Source organism: Lissotriton helveticus, chromosome 8, assembly GCF_964261635.1.
Source record: "Lissotriton helveticus chromosome 8, aLisHel1.1, whole genome shotgun sequence".
Classification (NCBI taxonomy): Eukaryota; Metazoa; Chordata; class Amphibia; order Caudata; family Salamandridae; genus Lissotriton; species Lissotriton helveticus.
In genome coordinates this window covers 997,031,066-997,052,255 of record NC_136069.1, presented here as the reverse complement: position 1 = coordinate 997,052,255, position 21,190 = coordinate 997,031,066, and the positions used below count along the sequence as shown (strand labels likewise).

General features: G+C 46.3%; 1 protein-coding gene across 2 annotated transcripts in view; it reads left to right on the top strand.

Moving 5' to 3' along the window:
- Nucleotides 1-21,190, top strand: part of PRDX4 (peroxiredoxin 4) — a 149,635-nt gene that overhangs the window by 114,980 nt on the left and 13,465 nt on the right. For both annotated transcript variants that reach the window (XM_078657842.1, XM_078657841.1), the window contains exon 6: nt 18,224-18,258. In XM_078657842.1, coding sequence (XP_078513968.1) covers nt 18,224-18,258 — 35 coding nt within the window. The remainder of the gene's footprint in view (nt 1-18,223; nt 18,259-21,190) is intronic.

Below are 21,190 nucleotides of genomic sequence, written 5' to 3'. Positions count from 1 at the left end.
CTTTTAATGTCATGGATCCTCTTCAGGAACTCTGTGCTGTCTTTGCAGTATGGTCTGAGCATAGGGAGATAGAAAATGATTCCAGAAGATAGATGTATTCTCCGTGTGTGTGTGTGTGTGTGTGTGTGTGTGTGCGCGCACCTGGAATATGTTACTTTTAAAACTGCTTACCCAAAATGGCTTTCCTAGCAGCGGTTACATTTGTCAAGTGCCCTAATCAATGTCTCACGTGTCCCTTCCAGTAGAATATAATGTACCAAATGTCCTGTTTCCTGTGATAACGAATCGTAAATGCAGATCAGACCATTTGATTACCCATGGCAAAATGCTAGGGGAATTGATGCCTTCTGTATCATCCGTTATAATCTGCAGGAAAGTTCTTTGAATACCAGCAGTGCCAACGATGCTTCCTATCCTTTAAAGGTCGTAAATTTGAGGATCACTAGATTGGTATATTGAGGATTTGTAAAATCTGTTAAGGACCGAAATGCGAAACAGCAGAAGTGCTGTTGAATCAATGTATGAAATCTACATGATTCTGATGGAGGTTTCTAGTAAAGTAGGTCCAGACACCACAGATTCTTAAAGGTGTAAGACTAGGGTATATTTGAATATAGATTTTTTTTTTCTCCTCTGCTCATGTCTGCTTACTCACCTGATCATGCTTTTCTGTAAGAAAAGACTAGTACTTCGGACGTACCTGAATATTACTCTTAAAATTTTGTATGTTATATCCAATTGACATTTTGGTTTGCTTTGTCCTCCTTTCAACACCCCGGACCTCCTTTATGTAGTCAATGCATCACATCTTCATTTGAACACTAAATATCTAGACCTTGTAGAAATTAGCAGTTGAGTGCTTTTTGTTGTGCTGTTAGAGCACAGCACACCTAGGTATAGTTTTAAGCTAAGTTGGCAATGGTGACCTCTCATCCACGTTAACTCACTGCCTTTAGTTGTATCGGTCTGTATTCAGTCAGAGCTTCTACATTGACAGGAACTTTGAGTAACAGTCTGATTCAGCAAGCACACACATTTTACCCAGCCATTTAGTTTTTCTTGGGACAAGCCCACTTAAACAGTGGCAATCTAGTCTTTCTTTATGTGCTGCTAGTAGGGTGACCAACTGGCATGGGTGAATTCAGGACGGTGAGTGTAAAAATTCAGGACAAAGGGTCAAAATTCAGGACAAAAATTCAGGACAGGAGGTCAAAATTCAGGACAAAACTTTGGGACAAAAGGTACGTTTTACGGACTCGTCAGAGGAGGTCGCGCAATAGTATAAAAGTAAGTAAATAGACAACCATTTAAGTACAAGTCAAAATAAGTTTATATTAGGTTGCGACAATCGTGCACTTCATGGTTTTTCAGTATGCCCGCAGCTTGCTAATGTAGATGATTCAAAACGTGCATCTTGCTCCAGTAGGTATTAGACACCAGACAAAGGTGAACCATACCTGAATACAAGTGGGGCCGCTTTTATTGTTGATTGAAAACTACTGGATATACAAGGAACTTTGCAGTCCCCCCCCCCCCCCCCCCCTTTTCCAGCCTCTCAGGGAAACACTTACTGTCTGGTCCAACCAGCCAAGCCTTGCTACCACCCTCCAATGGTGCCCCTCATCTTCACATAGACCGTCTCATGTGTATTTAATTTCTTTTATAGTGCTACTCATCCCATGTATGTAGAGCAGGGTGTCTGAGTAAGTTACATCACACACATATCATACAGAGACAAAGACTCACATAAACGTGAAAGTCAATGTATAGGAAATGTTACGTAAGATAAAGGGTGCTACAAGGTGTAATCATTCTTTTATCTATCATTCAGTCTTTCACCATTCAATCTGTCCTTCCAATAGTGTGCCCATCTAAATCCAAACATATTCAACCATTTGCAAACCTATCCACCATATATCCTTCCATCCATCATTTCACTCATCCATCCCTCCATCCACCCTTTCACTTATCCATCATTCATCCATCCACCCTTTCGCCCCGTCCATCCATACACTCATCCTTCCACTCTTCCATCTATTTACTCATCCATCCAGCCATTTACCCTTTCACCCATCCAGCCATCTTTTCACTTACTCATCCATCCACTCAGTCACTCATCCTTCCACCCATTCACCATTTCAGTCATTCATCCTCCCTTTCTCCATCCCCTTTTCACGTATCCATCCTTCCACCAACCCATCTACTCATCCATTCATGAATCCATCCATTGACCCTATTACTCATCCATCCTTTCACTCATCCATCCGTTCTTTCTCACTCATCTATCCATTCTTTTGTCCATCTACCCTCTTTCCCTCACTCATCAATCCTTGCATCCATCCTCACTCATCCATTCAATCACCCTTTCAATCACCCTTTCACTTATCAATTCATCAATCCATCCATCCTTCCACTCATCCATCCACCAATTCACTCGCCCATCAGCTACCCTTTCACTCACTCACTCATCCATCCATCCTTTCACTCGCCCATCCACCCTTTTAACCATCCATCTATCCTTCCACCCAAAAATCCATCTATTTACCTTTCCTCTCATCCATCCTTCCATTCACTCACTCCTACTTTCTTTCATTATCTATCCATTCAGCCTTTCATTCTTCCTTTCACTAATCCATCCAACCATTCACACATTCCTTCACTTATTTACTCACCCACGTTTTCACATTATGAGCTGAGCCTTTGTCTGCAGAGTCGCAGATGAGGAGGCCCATCAAGAACTTCACCTCGCTGTAGTTCCTAAAGCAAAGGGGTGGGGTGGGGCAGGGTTCACTATGCCCCTGCACATAGGTAATCTGAAAACTTAGAAGTCATGATTCATGCATGATGCACAGTGCCAGGACGTGAGTTGACGGTGACATGGTGTTGTTTCCAGGGCTTTAAGTGGGGTAAAAAAACGAGGGGGTCTCTTCAAAGGGGGTTTTCGATGTAAATAAGGGCGTGGCTTAAAACACCTAGGCAAAAATATGTGCTTAGAATAGTTTTCTGCCAGACTGGTATTATGTTGTTTCTGTCATTGCATCCAGATATATAGTGCATTGCACCTACAACAAGCCAGGACTATTTGCTTTGTCAATGGTTGTAAGTTGCTTAAAATGAAAGAGGCAACCATGGCTGTTGAATATAATATTGAAAACGCGTCAGTTCTAAAAAAAAATGCGACACTGAAAGAACTATAACTCGTTTTTTTTAACTTGTTTCGCAGGCTTCTTTATATAAACTGTTTTCTCACGTTGCAGCATGGGTGGTTTACCATTCATCCATCTAACAGAATATCATGCTGTACACTGAGGCAGGAGGAGGCCGCCACATGACTCCTATTACCGTCCTTAGCAGGATGATAGGCTGAGTCAGCTTTGTTGGGATTCGGACTTGTGACCTTCAGATCATTTCAAGTGCCAGCAGTGAGCATGGAACTCCTTGAGCCATATTGCATTCTCTAAGGCTGAACAAATAGAGCAGGGCACCATCTGGGCCCCTCCGAAAACGCTAGTGGCTGGCAGCTATCCTCCAGCATCTTAGTATGGTATCAATAAAGGCGCCCGTTTAAGTTGAGAGCACTCCTTGCTATCTAAAATGCACAGTTCTACTCGTGAACTGTAGTCAGCAATGACGATACTTGAGTGAGTTACAACCGCTCCATACTCAAAAGGGACAAGTTTAGATTTAGAAAGAGGAACCAATTCCCACATGGCTGTGCCAAATGTCCATTAAGTGGAGCGTTTTCCCCACCCATCCACGGGTTGCCGCACTATACTGGTAACATTCTGTGCAGAATAGGAACCATTTCAATGAATTCAGCAATTCTAACTTTGTGCGACAAAATACGTGTGTGTCCAGGCCAAGCTGAGATTTTATCTGCTTATAGAGCAAAACAGGCGAAAACTAGTCCATTGGAATAAATCCCCCACCAATTTGAATATTTCAGAATTTTCGGGAAATCCTTAGAGGAGCCCAGACTGCCCCATTGTCATTCTGTATGTGGCAATCAGCCGGAATACAGAATGACAATGGGCGGGGTGGGGATGCACTTGAGCTCTGGGAGGAGAGCAAGGCGCCAGCATCAAGGGGAGGTGAGGCCTCTCACAAGGGAGCAGTACTGCTCCCTGAAATGGCTAAAATTACGGACAAAAGGCGTCCGTAAAAGGGATCCTCACGGACAAAGGACGGAGGTCCCAATTACGGACGGTCCGTGAAATTAACGGACGGTTGGTCACCCTAGTCACTAGTGCTAGCCGGATTAATCTTGGAAAATGGACAACTCTGTAAGTTTGTCTGTTTTGGGTTGTGGCGCCTCGCAGTGCATGGTTTAATTTCCGTGGGCATGGCTTGAAGGTGCAGGTACAGCCCATTGTTTTCGTATTGTGCTTGCGAGTAGTTCACTAAACGAGTTGGGTAACCATTGAAAGCATCCAGTAAAAGGGATGCGAGGAGTGCAGAGTCTCGCTTAAAATGTCGATCTTTTGCACTATCGTTGTTACGGTCATTGGGGTAGTTTGATATTCACCCACTGCTGAGCTTTGGCTCTCTCCAAGCGTTTCATCCGGGTTACAATGATCAGATGCAAAGCGAATACAATGCATATGTTAAACCTCCTTAAGAGACATCTCATAGACTGACAAAGATCTATTAAAGATGGCTGTACATCAGATCATTCTACCTTTCGGGGTTTCTGCTGTGTTTTGAAGGTAAAAATCGGGTTTCACACATACTCCTATTGCGTTCTCACACTCCGCTTCCGATTCTGTCGTAGCTCTGTGACAACGTCACCTGATACAAGACGGCAGGGGGCAGTGTTGCATGCGTTTTATTATGAAGAATGTGGTTTGTCATTCCTTACCGGGAATGATCGTCACATTATTCGGGCAGGTCGTATAATAAATACTTTTGAGAAACACTGGCTCGCCCTGCGTTAATGACTCTGCCCCAGTCCTGCTGACCTTTCGGGCACATTCAGCCCGGCATGTGATTGACTCTGCGAGCTTGTGCTATGCACTGCAGTACGGTTCTTTTAGAAGCATAACAAGCATTTGCAATGCAGCAGGTCACGCATTACTGAAAGCTTGAGCTATTGGCGTTGCATTATTAATAGCAACGCCAATAGCTCACATTCAGTAATGCGATACCTATTGCATTGCAAATGCTTGTTTTTTTAGGTCAAAGCCTACTTGACAGCGCAGCTGTCTGGTTTGCTAAATACCTCGTGGGGACATTCAAAAAGCTTATCTGGGAATGCCCACCACCCATTGCCTATCATTGGCTATGTAACTCCCATTTTCTTGGTTCCTATTTGCTGTTTATTTGTTTTAGGCTGTCTAGCTTGAGTTTATACCTCGTGTGGAGCATTGCCTATTTACTGTATCCTCCAGAGTATTTATTTCTGTAAAAAGACCTTTAAATCTTGTTCCTGTCACATTTACTGTGCATTCAAAGACCTGGGTCAGATGTCTGGCTCTTTTCCGAAGGAGCTTGATATTTACTTTTTTACCTCCCTCTGACTTCAAAGTGAGAGGATTTATCTGACCATCTTCCTGTGAAAGTTTTTTTTTTTCTAGTGCACTACAAAGTTTAAATGTCTGTAAATGAACTGTGCAGATGTTTTAAAATGTTACAATTAGGAAAGCTCAAATGAAGCTTATTTTTTGTAATTATGAAGTGTGATGTAAATTAATATTTTAATACTTATGAAGAGACCTGTGCTGACAGGCCAATGTGGCGGTTGTGACAGGCCAATGTGGTGGTTGGCAGATGTGCTGCGCTATCCATGTTGTTGCAGCTGCTTTTCTGGTCTGTGGAGAAGTGCGGTGAGACAGTCAACCGCCATTCTTCTTTCTCGCTAAGGTGTCCCCAGGCGATGCAGGGATCACTGGAATGGAGTATCTTCCCCTGGTGACAAAACAGCGGGAAACAACTTTGATTCCTCCCATTGCTGCTTCAAAGCAGAGGCTAACTGGATTTCGTTCTGGTTATTTACTATAAACAGAACAAGTAATTAGGATGATTTTTTTAGGTCTCGTGGCGTTGAACAGCGCGTAAGCGCTGTCTCGCCAGACATCTATTGTTACTGAGTCTGCTTCCCAGGAGACAGCACCTGGCCGCGCGCATTTGCTCACAGAGGAGGTGATTTGAGCGGGCCACGCGTTCGCGCTCAGCTGCTGTCTCCTGGGAAGCTCCAACACCACACACGCATGCCAATACACAGACACACACACGAGTGCCCATGAACGCACGCACCCACACATACAGAGAACCCACCCCGCTGTCGCATACACACACGTGCACCGAGCCCCCCCTTTTCCCCCGGCCAACTTACCGCCACTCGGGACTTCAGCCGCCACCGCGGGGCTCTCCCTCTGGCATGGGAGCCCCGCGTCACCAGCACTGCTGCTCTCCGTGGGAGCGTGCGCGGGCTTCCGAAGCCGTAAGTCCCGCCCCACGGAAAGTTTCGCTCACACCACACGCTGGGAGCCATTCCTGATGAGGTAAGCCAGAAGCAGCAGAGACTGGGAGAGAAGAGTGGGGAGAGAGCATGAGAAGCAGTACACACCAGCAGGAGGTCTGTACAAACTGCATTAACAGCAGCGCAGAGAGGCGCTCATTGGCACATACCACTCCCACATAAAGCTGTTCCGTCCGACACGCATTCTTTCTGGCTACGCTTTATGGGAGATTGGCTACAGCCATAGGGGCCACTAGTCTCACTACGGCTTGGTTCAGGTGCAGGAAAGCACAACCGAATGACAAACTATGCCCCCGCCACCCCGTCAATATGAGATTTTAATTAAAAAAAAAAACAAAAGAATAGACCGCTACTGCAATATTTCATTCTTCCTTAGAAATTTCTCCTTGCAGATCCTTTTGTGGAAAACCTTTTTCCCCCCCTACGCTTCCTTATTTTCTGCCAGCATGCTGCCTCTCATGAGAAATAATCCTAAAACACAGTGGGCAGCTCTGCTCATAACACATTGTTCAATCGCACCGAGGGCAAGGCAGCTCGTTTTACAAGCATTTATTCAGACAGGAGTTTCCGTGTACATTGTGAGACATTATTGTTGCTGACATGTCAGCCGCTTTTATAGCGTTTGTTAGTTTTACGGTCCCAATGCTTAATTTGATAAAACAGGTGCCGGGACTTCAGTTTCCCAATGCTTGATTTCAGATAAAATAAGTGCTGGGACTGTCTCTTTCTCTGTATCCTTCTGGGTCCTATTTCTTCTTCCTTGTTTTTAGTTTCATATAGCGCGTACATGAGCAGCAGTTCCGTTACAGACGGGACACATGCATTTTGTTAGGCACGGGAGGGGGTGGGGGTATTAAGTGATTTGCCCAGAATCACAGGAGACTCGAGACCCAGTTCCCAAGCTCCGAGGTCAACCACTCAGCACAAACCTACCTGCACAGAGCCAAGCTCTGCACTTTAGTGAATGTTGCAAGATCATGCAAAATCACATACATTAAGTGGAGATTTACTTCTTTTGAATTATACAGGTGGATCACAGGCTACACATTTACAATCGTAGTCACAGGGAGATTAGTTGCAGTGCTCAGTCAGACTAGTTCTAGCCTGCGGTTCACCAAAACTACACTGAAATAAACAGGGCGCCAATATGCTACTCACTTCTAAACTCGATTTATACGTTCCCCTTCAGAAAGACGAGCATGTACCACTATTTTGATTAGTACTATATTTGGGCGTTAAGTTGGTACTAATGAGGTGCAGCCAATGCCCAGAAAGTGCTACCAAGTTTAACAAGTATTTTTTTCCCCTTTTGCGTTTTGGGACTTGTCTTATTTGTGGCTCGTTTCTTCTTCGTCCTATCAACCAGACCCCTTTGGTCAGCAACCTACTACCAATCCCTCCCTGCTACATCATTTAGTTCAATCATTTAGTTCACTGTGTTGCTTCCTCGTGTTCTCCCCCTGTGCCCTCCTTTCCACTGCCTTATCCATAAGGCGCTTGGAGGTGACATGACGTGAAAGGAGTGCTAACCACTATAGCTTTAACCAGCATCACACTGTCTGTGTAAGGTTCACTGCATGCATTGTCAGCAGCGTAGCCAGTGTGTCCTGGGCCCTGGAGCAAGTTGGGAAATGCCCCCCCTGGAAGCGGTTTGTGCCCACCTTCAAACAGCCCTTACAGTACAAGCACCGGGGGAGGGAGGCGGGTTAGCAGCGGGCCTCTCCACATGTCTCGGCTCGTTATGCTGGGGATATCACTGTCGGAGCACTTAGGAGATTGGTCGTAAAGAGCGCTGGCCGCCCGCTACAGTGTGTACACTCTTTCTGCTCCTGCTGCGCGGCTCCCAGCACGATAGGGCATCAAGTTGAACACAAAGTCAGATATGCTGCTACAGTCCGCTCAGTGTCCTCAGCAATTCACTGTTTCCTACAAGGGGAGTGCTGGCTAAAAAGGTAGCTACGTATTAGGGGCAGATGTCCTTACTTGGCTGACGGTGCAGCGCTGTCGCAAGAGTCCCGCAGCTGCCCCAAGTGAGTGTTCTGGCTCTGCTCTATTGAATTAGGGTGCTGCTCGAGGTTGCTAGAGGGACAGACTTTGTTGTTTGAAGACCTTTTGGGAGTGCCTTTCCCCACCAAGGACCCGGGAAGCAGACTGACCACCAGTGCGGGCGGTGGCACTTACAGCGGGATTGCGAGTCCCAGGATTCCTGCCGGCGTGTGTTCGTGCCGCACCTGGGACTCTTCCCCTGAGACCCCGCCTCCCTCCTGGGCGTTTATAATCGCGACCAGCGGCCCCTGCTCCGCGGGTTCCGCTCGAAGTTGCTAGAGGGACAGACTTTGTTGTTTGGAGACCTTTTGGGAGTGCCTTTCCCCAGAAAGGACCCGGGAAGCAGACTGACCACCAGTGGGGGCGGTGGCACTTACAGCGGGACTGCGAGTCCCAGGATTCCTGCCGGTGTGTGTTCGTGCCGCACCTGGGACTCTTCCCCTGAGACCCCGCCTCCCTCCTGGGCGTTTATAATCGCGAACAGCGGCCCCTGCTCCGCGGGTTCCGCTCGAAGTTGCTAGAGGGACAGACTTTGTTGTTTGGAGACCTTTTGGGAGTGCCTTTCCCCAGAAAGGACCCAGGAAGCAGACTGACCACCAGTGGGGGCGGTGGCACTTACAGCGGGACTGCGAGTCCCAGGATTCCTGCCGGTGTGTGTTCGTGCCGCACCTGGGACTCTTCCCCTGAGACCCCGCCTCCATCCTGAGCGCCACGCCCGCCCACTGACTATAAGACCAGGCCTGGATACACGCATCGCGGTACGCGCGCGGGCGGACGCCAGGCTAAACCGGGCAAAGGGTGGGCCGTTTGAGGCTGTTAGAGAACGGTAGAGACCGGGCCGGGCACCCCCCCCCCCCCCTACGCCCCGTTTCCCTATTCCCACATATTGATTTGTTGGTTGCCCTGAAGCGGGACGCCACAAAATGGCCAGTAGGGAATTAAGAAGCAAGGCTGCTTTCGTGGTCTCAGGTACCCTGGACAAATTTCTTTTCAAAGCAAATTCTGCGGCTAACAATGGTCCTCCTGTGCCCGATAAACTAACTGAGGAGGGTGTAGAAAATTCCTGTTTTTCCTCACCATGTTTATCAACCAATGCTAGTACACCGCTATTGATTGATGCTACCCACTTGTCTTTATTGGACAGTATTGACCAAACAATAGTCAGTTTTACAACAGTTAAGGACACCATCAACCTCGCTAAGGGAAAGAGACACATCATGCATCACCAGTGATGTGGAGCTCTCCCCTGCCGTAGAGTTGGTACAGTCCGGGATTCAGGGGGAGGGTCACAATTCGTTAGAGCACACGGGCTGCAGAGAGGATCCTGTAATGAAAAGGAAAAGATCTAGAAAGCCCAAAGGTGCTAAAAGGGCTAAAATTGATCCCATAATGCCCACTCTGGAAGATGACGTGGGTGCTCCGGAGACACCAGCTATGGGAAATGACATGGAAATGTTGAGTATTCCATCTATCTCATCCATACCCGTGCACACTGAGCCATTTATCTTCGGCGGGGCCACCCCTAACACTACAGAACTCCTTATTACCTCACTTACTGATATCTTTAAAAACCTTTTGAATCCTCTCTCCCTCAAACTGGATTCGATAGAATCGAGACTGATAGCTTTAGAAAGGTTAAGTGTTGGTAATGACGTTCAGTCAGGGATAGGAGTTAGCACACATGGAACACACGGGTCTATTGCTGGAGTTTCCCACTCCCCTCCAGTCACTATGGTTTTGGCTCCAACCTCACCTATAGCTCTTTTTGGGGGAAATAGTAACAGCAGCACACTACCTGTGCTTCAAACTGCTCCTGTACCACGTCCCAGGTTAGTGCCCCCTATACCACCTCCTAGGAGGTCGAAGCAATCTGCTCTGGCCAGCTTACCCAGTCAGGAGAGACCATCAAATGAGATGGTCCACAGCTATGATCGGCTGGATAGTCCCAAAACCAGGCGTAAGGCAGTTCATTTGCCCCCCCGAGGCGGCAGGCTACACTGTGATTTTGATGGGGGTACCAGAGCTTGCCAGCGGCGTAATGGAGTCTTACGATTCTCTACGCAACAAGGTAATCAGCTGGTTAAACATCCAAAGGCCTCTACCACCTAACCTAAAAGGAGATGTTCTTCTGGTTAGAAGGGTTCCATGGGTTGGGTATACCGTTAAGAAAAGTGTGGGGGACTGTATCATTGTCCGCTTCAAGAGCCCTCCGGTCGTTACTTATATCTGTAACTGGCTTGGCGATACAGGTAATACATCCATGGAATTGGCCCGTCTCTCATACTTTTATCCTAATGCACGTAACTTAACCATGAGGAGGGACTATGGCTGGACACGGGTGGGTTTCGCTGTGGATGGGTCAAGATATAGGCCCAGACACAATGCTTACCCTGCCCACGTCAATAATGCACAGCCTAACAGATTCACTTGCCTTGATGAAGTGGACTGACTTCGAAGGGGTGTTTCCTTACAATCTAATCAAAACATCGAAAGTGAATCTGTAGGACAGGGGACGGGAAATGGAGAGATCAAGACCCCTACTAGAGACTTGGACCCACCCCAATGTAGTAGCCTAAAATCTTCTAGTTCTAGGGGCCATGCAGTTACTTTACCCCAGAGCCAACCGGGCAGTATTTTAACAACTTTAGCCCTGTGTGTCCCTAACATAACATCTACTGCTCAACCCATTCTGGAAACACCAGTACAGTGGCCCGCATTTCCATCTACGGACACTGTACTGGAAATAACTCCCGCCAGGGCTTCGCAGAACCCCTCTAGCCAGGCACTATGTGATGGACTGTCTGATTATTTTCTAGAGAAAATTGATAAAATTAGTACTTCGTTCCCTGCTGAGGAACCCTCCCCGGTCCCCCCTGTCATGGCCCCGAAATCTGCTTCTTTACAGTCTTTTAACGAGCTGTCTCTCGAGACCGCACTCAGGTTATTCACCCCGTGCAGATCTGGCTCTCCTTCCGACCCTATCCCTGCCAAGGTCATGGGTGACCTGGCCCCTTCACTGGCTAGTCCCTTTCTTTCTATTTGGAATGCCTCCCTCTACCATGGCATATTCCCATCTGCCTGGAAGGAAGCTTTGTTGGTCCCCATTCTGAAAAAGCCTGATGCCGATCCTACAAAATTGAGCAATTATCGCCCCATCTCCCTCCTCCCCAAACCCGCAAAAATTCTGGAAAAGGCCGTGCAGCTGCAACTGACAGAATATCTAGAAAACAACTCTTTACTACACGACTCTCAATCCGGCTTTAGAGCGGGCTTCAGCACCGAAACTGCTCTCTTGGAAGTAGCTGAGACCATCCGTGAGTGTGTGGATAGGGGCGAGGAGGCCATGTTGGTCCTCTTCGACCTATCCGCCGCTTTTGATACGGTTTCACATAAAATCCTACTAAACCGTCTAAGGCAGGTTGGAATTGGTGGCTCTGCATTAGCCTGGGTTGAGTCATTCCTTACTGGCAGAACTCAGAAGGTGGCGCTCAGACCTTTTAAATCAGAGGGTAAACTCCTGCTGTGTGGTGTTCTGCAGGGCTCTGCCCTGAGCCCTCTGTTTTTTAATGTCTATCTCGCACCCTTGGCTACAGTGGTGGAGTCTTGTGGGGTCAGAGTGGTCTCTTATGCTGACGATACTTAGCTGATATTCTCTTTTAGAGACCACTCTGACTCCACCTTTGCCAACTTCCGCCAATGTTTGGACAACATCTGTGCCTGGATGACTATCAACCACCTTAGGCTTAATACTGATAAGACAGAGGTCTAATTTTTTAACCAGAAAACTCCAATATCCCCCAGCCTGTGGTGGCCCACAGTGCTTAATCCCTCGCCCTCCCCTGTTCAATCAGCACGTAACCTTGGTTTTCAGTTTGATGATTCACTCTCTTGTAAAGCACAAATTAACAAGGTCACCTCAGCTTGCTTTGCGAAACTTCGCATGATTAAAAAGATCTTTCCTTACCTCCCCTTAGACGCCCGTAGAACTATCACTCAGGCCCTCATCACATCTCATTTAGACTACGCCAACAGCTTATACGCCGGTGCCCCTCAATACTTGATCGATCGTCTTCAGATCGTGCAGAATGCGTCAGCTAGACTGATTGGAAATATCCCCTACCGTCAGTCGGTTGCTTTTTATTGCAAAGAGCAACACTGGCTCCCCATTGCAAGCCGCATTCAATTCAAGATTCTCACCCTCGCCTTCAACGGCCTAGGGCCAGGATACCTGAAAAAGCGAGTGGTAATATCTCAATCAGTCAGAACATTGAGAACTAATAATCTACGTCTCTTGATTGTACCACGCTTTCGACGATCCAGAATGGGCGGCAGAGGGTTTAGTGTGATGACTGCTAAACTATGGAACTGCCTCCCACTTGACCTCAGGTTCTGCCCGTCTGAATCCCTCTTCCGTAGTAAATTAAAAACGTGGCTGTTCTCCAGATCATGATTCTAGTCCTATAATCCTCCTGCTCCTCCTCTTTATTCTTGAGTTTCTGTTTTAGCGCCGGGACACCCCTCCTGGGGTAGCTGTGCGCTGTATAAGCTACTTAAATTAAATAAATAAAATAAATAAATAACTGAGGGGCTGGCCCCAAAAACTTCTATCGAAACCTTGAAGGTCCTCTCCTGGAATGTGGCGGGTATTGCAAACAAAATACACACAATAGACTGGGATATCCTAGTAGGTAGCAGCGATATCTGTCTCTTCCAGGAGATGTGGGCCAGGGAACCACGGAGTAGAACGGGTTATGCAGTTTTTGAAATCCAGGCTAGGTGGAGTGGTAAGGGGAGGCCCTTGGGGGGGGGGGGGGGGGGGGAAGGGTTGGCAGTTTGGGTAGCTAGCCATATTGGGTGTAATGCGGAAAAAGTACCTACGTTCTCGCAGGACATCCAGTGTGTACTCCTCAAGTGGCCCAATGCTGTAAATCTGGCAATTATTAATGTATATCATCGCCCAGCCAGTGTGGCCAAGGAATCGCCCACTCTTGAAGACCTTTCGTCTTTTCTGGGCCACTGATTTTAAGATAGTGATGGGCGGAGACTTTAATTGCCATTTTGAACCTCTGGAAGGCTTAAAAGAGGGTGCCCTTACTACTGAAGATGACTTTTGGGGTGTTCCTTTTTGTTTATCCCCCCCATCCCAAATCCTGGTCCCCACTTGCTGTGCAAATCATGTCCCTTACTTTAAACTATGCAATAAGGGCTCCGTCTGACACCCCTTCATTGTGTACCTTCAATAGGAAGGGTCATGAATCGAGGCTGGATTACATCTTTGTTGACATTGGCCTGTGGTCTAAGGTCCAGGACTTTAGAGTAGTTGTCAGAACAGATAGCGACCATAATGCACTCTTATTAGATCTGAAACATCCTGCTCCTGTTGCTGAGTTACTATCTACCAACTCTAGTGATGACCCAGGGAACCTGGTCCTTAGCTCCAATAGACGAAGGGTAAAATGGGGAAAATAATTAGTGCAGAAGAAAATATAAGTAAAATTTATGAAATAGCACTCCCGAAGCTCACAGAAATAGATGAATTAATTAATCAGCCTAGACCCCCAGATTTTAATGATAAATTAGGTCAAATCCATGCAAACCTAGTGGGAGCACTAGGTGAGGTTTTTTACCCAGTGGCAGCTCCACGACGCAAAAAGACCCGAACCTCAACTTGGTACAATTCTTCCTGTAAAAAGCTCAAGACAGAGTTAATTGCCTCAATTAAAGCAGGCTCAGATAAGGGCATGGTTGCTAAACTTAGGCGGGAGTATAAGGAAGCTATGGCACTGGCAAAGTCGGAGTGGGACTGGAACCGGTGGCAGGACCTCTCCTTAGCACTAGAAGCAAGGGATTCTAAAAAAATTTGGTCCCTGGTAAATATTGGCACAGGAGAAGCTAAAGCTGCAGTGGAGCCCAACATTGCATCTTCTGCTTGGGAAGCTCACTTTGGCAAATTGTATCAAGATACTAAACAGTTTGCCAATGAAGTGGCCCCAGATGACATATCCATTCCTGTAGCTGGCTTGGAATTCACCCTCGGCGAGGTGGTTAGTGCAGTAGAGAGACTTGCTATGGGTAAGGCCCCGGGACTGGATAGATTGTCCGGTGACCTTTTTAGACAGTACCCTGAGATCTGGGGCCCGTTCCTCCATATTCTTTTCAATGCCATCTTGGGAGGCATGGAGATTCCCTGTACTTGGCTGGGGGCGGAGATAGTGGCCATTTTCAAAAAGGGTTCTCCTCTTCTCCCAGCCAACTACAGGCCGATCAGCCTCATAGATGTCCTCCAAAAACGTTTCTCTCGTCTCCTCCTGGACCATCTTCTAGATTGGATGGAGGCCAACGAAATCTTGAGTCCCCTCCAGACTGGCTTCAGGAAAAACATGTCCACCATGGACCAGATCTTCCGCCTCATCCTCCTGTATTGGAAAACGGTGAGGATTGAGGGGGGGAGGCTATACATGGTGTTCGTGGACCTGAGATCAGCCTTTGACTTGGTCCCACGCTAGAAATTATGGGAGGTCTTGAAGTTGGGTGTTCCAACCCAATTACTGCACGCCATAATTAGGCTTCATGATAGCAACTACGCGCAGGTTAGGTGTGGGAGGGATGGAGCGCTGTCATCAAGGTTTCCCGTTCTCAGAGGGGTAAGGCAGGGTTGCGTCTTGGTGCCAACCCTGTTTTGCCTCTTTGTTAACAGTGTCATATCCCACCTTGACAATGTCAGAGACAATGACGCCCCCCTTTTGGCAGGCAGGAGGGTGCCAGCCATCATGTTTGCTGATGACACCCTGCTGCTTTCCAAATCCCCGATGGGGATACAAAGGATTTTAGATGGATTTGGTCTTTTCTGCAGGCAACATGGCCTAGAGATTAACACAGATGAGACCAAGTTCATGATCTTCAATCCATCTCCAAAAACTAGACCTAACCCCACTTTGGGTTCAGCCAGCCTGGAAAGGGTTACAACCTTTCAGTATTTGGGGGTAACATTACATGAGAACTTATCCTGGGACCCCCAAATAGTAAGATCCCGGCTAAAGCTGTCCCAACTATCAGGTGCAATTCTGAAGGTTGCAAACACCTCAACCTTTAAACCCATAAGCCCGGCACTAGAAATGTACAAAACTCAAGCTAAAGCGGCCGCATCCTATGGCAGCGAGCTATGAGGGTATAAAGTAGGACCAGATTTCGCCAGAGTGGAAAATAACTTCCTCAGACGCCTTTTGGCCCTCCCTCGTGGCACACCTCTGCTCCCTTTAAGATTAGATGTGGGTCTACCCTCCATCGCTGCAGAGCTCGAGTCAAAGCCACTAAGATTCTGGCACAGGCTCTGGTCCACTAGCGAGCTCGCACACTATAGGCGTGATCTCACTCATGTAATGGACCTGAACCAGCGCAATAGAATCCCATGACTGGCTTTTATCAAGAAAGAATTGTATCGCATGAAATTGCATGAGCTATGGGAGGATCCCGAACAAGGTTGTCAAAGGGTTTCCCGTAAAAGATTGGTCCAAATTTGTAAGGAGAATAGTTTAGCTCTTCTCCTGACCGCACCTAACAACGGCACCTTAACTGATCGCTTTTTGGAATCCAAAAATTCTTACGAATTCGAAGGTTTTATGGACATTATTTTCCCCATCCTAGCTAGAAAATTGTTTAGACAGTGAAGGCTAGGCACTCTGCCTATTAAAACCTTCACTTGTAAATGGCTACAGGGGGACGATAAAACTTATGATGAGGAGGAAATTCACCTTTTTTTCTTCTGCCCTGCATACAACAGACCAAGGAAACATTGGTTGGTGCCCTTATGTAGGAACCTGGGATTTAGGAGTCATCTGTACGCGTACAGAATATTAAAAACCAGTACTCTGCGTCATATAGTTTTTGCAGTGGCTAAATTCATTATGGCTATGTGGTAGATAAGGAAAAAAATTATTAAATGCACAAATGCCGGAATTATGAATTGTCTTTTTTAATTATGAATTGTCTTTCCTAATTATGAATTGTCTTATTGAATTGTTCTCTCTAATCCTCATTCACGTCTGGAATAACTCGGAAATCACTTTTATGTAATGTTTTTATAATTCCAATGTGTTTTTTTTTTTTTTTAATATGGATGTTTAAAATGTAACATGCAATGTATCTTTTATGGTCTAAAAGACCGAAATAAAGAATTTTTGGATTGGATTGGAATTAAGGTATGACCCCAGGCCTCCACAATGCTGTGCTGCTACACCCCCGAGACATCCCAGCGGGCACAATCACTGTTATCTCAGGGGTTCTGAGGCTTCTTTGCTTCTCCGGGCTCTGCTGAGTGGATCTGGGGCACACAAGACCAGCTACTGGCCACCGTCTGACTGTAGCTGGAGGCCACCCCACAGCATTGATGGTGCCCACTCCCCTCCTGCCGCATGGCCTACTGCGCATTGGGGCGTCCAGGGGAAACAACTGCTAGCTGCCGATATGGCACACTACGTGCCCGCAGTGATTCCCAGTGGTCTTAAAGGAACGCTGACTGGAAGAGTATTCACCAGGGGCAACCTCACTTATTTGGCTGGTGGAGCAGTGCTGCCATAGGAATCTGGCGGGCCGGTTTCTTCCCCGCCCAGTCAAGGTGGGCCCCTAGCCCTCCGCAGTGCTGCGTCACTACCCCCAAAATATGTTCCAGCAGGAGGGGTCACTCCCCCTGGGAGCAGGGGAGTTCCACTGCCGCCTTGCCTCTCTGGCCCTCGTTGGCCCTCGTTGGTTGGATTGGGGGCACCCAGGTTCCCCTCCCCTGGCGGGCCGTCCCCTGTCTTGGGTTGTCCCCATGTGCTCAAGCTCTCTCTCTCTCTCTCCTTCCCTCTGTGTGTGCCAATCTGCTCCCCGTTCCTGTGTGACACCTCTCAGCCTCTCTTGTGTGCATTCTTATGTGCCTCCGGCAGTGTGACCTCGGTGCCTCCCTATGCACTCCTCCTGGACTCTCCTGTATCCTCCTATGTGCACCTATACACCCCTGTCTAAGTCCCTCTGTCTGCCCCAATCTGCCCCATCCCTCGTGTTGCACCACTCAGCCTTGCTTGTGTGCAGTTGTCTCTGCCTCCCGCTGCCATTCACAAACAATGTTTATATACCAATTGCAAATTAAAAAAAAATTAATGCAAAGCATTGTCATTTACAATGCCAATAACTCAAACTTTAATGCTGCGAGACCTATTGCATTGCAAATGCTTTTTTTTCTAATGCCTACGATTACTAAGTTGGCTTGGGTGTACTGAAACCAAATGATAAAATGTCGCGCTATTGAGTAAAATGTACAGCCTATGTGGGTCAGAAAAGGTTAGTTCGGTGGCATGGATTTCCCTCGAGGCAGCATAGTAATTGTCTTTTTATTCCTGCATTTAAATGACATTTTTCAGAAACTTTGAAATAATTGAAGGGTTGAAGATGCATTATTTGTTTTATCAACTTGAATTGACTGTCACCGTGAAAAATTGAATCCCTTAATTCAGAAAGTGAATGGACTTGTATTGCAAACCTCGCATACTAAGCAACTTCCTTTTAGTGTACCCTGTGTTTGATCCTATAAAATTCGAACGTCCGGGCATGCGTTGCACATTGAAAATAATTCCTGAGGCGGAACAGAGGACACCTGGATGGTGTTTAACGTGTATGTCCATTCAAGCTAATTGTGTTTTGTTTCTGCTTTGCCTTTCTTAGTTTGTCCAGCTGGCTGGAAGCCTGGCAGTGAAACCGTAAGTGACGATTGTTTATTGATTTAAAAAATAAAAGGCATTGTTTTTCTAGGTTGTATCTCTGAATATTTTAGTTGATGTGTGTATTAACACTTTTGTAGAATAGGGAATTGAATGTCTCTGTTTTTAATTTTTTTTAAAGTTTTGAATGTAACCTTTCACATAACATTTTTGTATTCCGAACTTTTTACAAGCAACGCTTGCATTTATGTTCGGCAGACTGGTAAACTAAAATGTATTTCGAAAGCTGTTTTTAAGGTAAAGTGAGCACACTAATTTTTGGGGTCCAGGAGTCCTTCGTCAGTCAAATTAAGAACTCCCTAACCTATCTGCTCCATGAGTCCCATATAAGTATTCAGCACTGCAAACTTAAATCTGTAGGATAAAATTATCAGAGTTCCTGTTACGTCTGTCCCACCTGTTCATAACCCCTGGGAGCAGCAGATGTAATTGGCTAGATGACAGCCTGCTTATTCTGTTCACAAGCAAAACAGTGTAGAGGAATTCATGCATGTGTACCTCCACCTCTGATCTAACCAGTCAGTCAACTGGTGGCAGAATTGTCCCTTTAAAAGTGATTTCATTTTAATTTAGCATTTATTTATTTTTAAGTAAAGCTAGATTTTGAGAGCTTTCTAGAGATAGGTAGTCCTTCCAAGGATATGTAATTTTAATCCTTGCAGGTGGCTTCTCAGTATAATTACCAACTTCCTTTACAGAGAGACTTGACTTAGTGTAGTAAAGAACCACTACATTTAAGGGTTTCCAAGTACAACTTTATTCTGTCATAGGTAACAGGTGCTTCCAGCTTGGCGGCAGCAGCTCATCTCAACATTCTAACCCACACTCCAGGATGTGGGGTGGTTCATACCAAGAGGCCGGGGAGGAGAGGGGTGGACGGGGAGAGAGAGAAGGAAAGAAAGATTACAACACACCTCCCTCCTATAGAAAAGATAGAGAGAGGATGGGCGAGGGGAGGGTACACAGGGAAGGCGGGGATGGAGAGAAAATATAGGTGTGTTCCCAAGGCACATGCTGTATCAATGGGGTGGGGGTCCCTGCTCTGATATACGTTTGCAGAGATATGGTAATACTCTATAAAACATTGCTCAAGGGAAGGGAAGCGTTAACAGATTGCATTTCCTATGTTAATCAACTGTAACTGTAATATGAATTTGAAATAGTTACGGGGTTGCATTACCAACGTTAAACAACTGTAATAAGTCTGGTGCCTTTAAAAACTCAGGACAGGAGTAAGAAGGCTATGCGGTTACTTTGTCAAACATTAGGCAACCGGAACAGTCTGGGACCAACAGGGAGTGTCACTCATGACAATGGAAGAAGCTAATCCATGTGTGCATTATGTAACACTACGGGCCTTCCCATGTTGGTGAAATCAAGGCATCATGACCTTTTCCATTTAGCTCTCCCATGTCCAAGCTTACTACTCCGTCTATTTCTCTCTGGGATTCCGAACTCCTACTGCTGGAATTCCCCTCCCTTGACCGAGGATTTAGCATGGCTGTACAATCCTTTTCTCTGGACAGTAGATTGTGCCAGGACGCACCCCTGAGGCTACCACTGATGAAACCAAACTTCCCTTTCCATGTACTTATCGATACCGGGACTGGGCCTCCTTCTGCTCCCACTTCCTTGGTCATGACTATAATTGCCATCTTTGTCGCGTTTCGTTTTAGACGACCCCCGATCATTTGCATGATTCTCCTCAGGCTTGAGTGTGTCCTGCTGTTCCCTCTTGGGTTTGCCATACATGAAATCAAACGTGTCTTCTGAGCCCTTGCTCTTCGGCTTCTTCCACATACCATATACTGGACCCCTCTTCCCTTCCTTAACTTCTAGTGTGGATCCTTCTAGGTCTATCGGCTTTATGTTGCACTTCCTTTCCATCACTCCATACTCGATCCCTTGTATGTATTCATTTTTTATTTCTCCTTTAGGCTTGATGTATCTCGCATCTCTCACTCTTTCTAGCTCACTATTGTTCTTAAGCTCCTCTGACCACTTGGTTTGGAACTCATCCATCTTCATTCTGTGCTGCATCACTTTGCAAACGGACTGGTCGGTTTTATTCATCTGCCATCTCCGTTCATTGGTTGTGGTATCTACACTCACCACCCGTCTTCCCAAATTTCCAGCCATCCTCATTTCTTGTTTACTACTGTCCATTCTGTCTGGTTTCTTACGTATTTCTCTTTCCTCCACCTGGCTTTGATATGTGTTTTTTTTTTTCTTGTTGTGTTCATCCCTACTAGCTTCACTCTCCCACTTCTTTTCCTTTGCCGTTTTTTCAAATACTGCCGTGATATTAGGTGGTTGCATGCGAACGTCAACAGTTTCTTCTCTGGTATTTTGTTTGCTTTGATACTCTGCCATCTCATATTTGTGTCCTTTTATTCTTCTTTCCCATGAAATCCTCAACATCTGTTGATCTCTCCACCCTAGTGTGTTGATACTACCTCTCGTTATGTATATAGTACTCCTCGTATTGTTTTCTTTATAAACTACATCCATGACTTTATAACCTATAATCTGCATTTCCTCCCCTGCATATGTTTTCAGGACTGTGTTGGTCTCTTTAAGTTCACTGCCATATTTTTTTGCAAATTTTCTGTCCCAATCTTTTTTGCTCACCATACTATATCTCGAACCAGTGTCAGTAATCATTTCCATCTCAACTTCTTCTATTAAAACAGTGCATCTCAGAGCTACCATGCTGGCACTGATATCCTCTTTGCCCTCCTTTCTTTCCTTGAAACCTTCATCCATATGTGCTATACCACTGGTGGCTAGTATATAATATTCATCCCACACGTTCAGAATATTTTCATACATGTTTCTGTCAGTGCCTGACATGAAAACTTTCTCCATGTTGTGAAACATTTTCCTTCCACCCTTACCTAAGCTGTGGAGT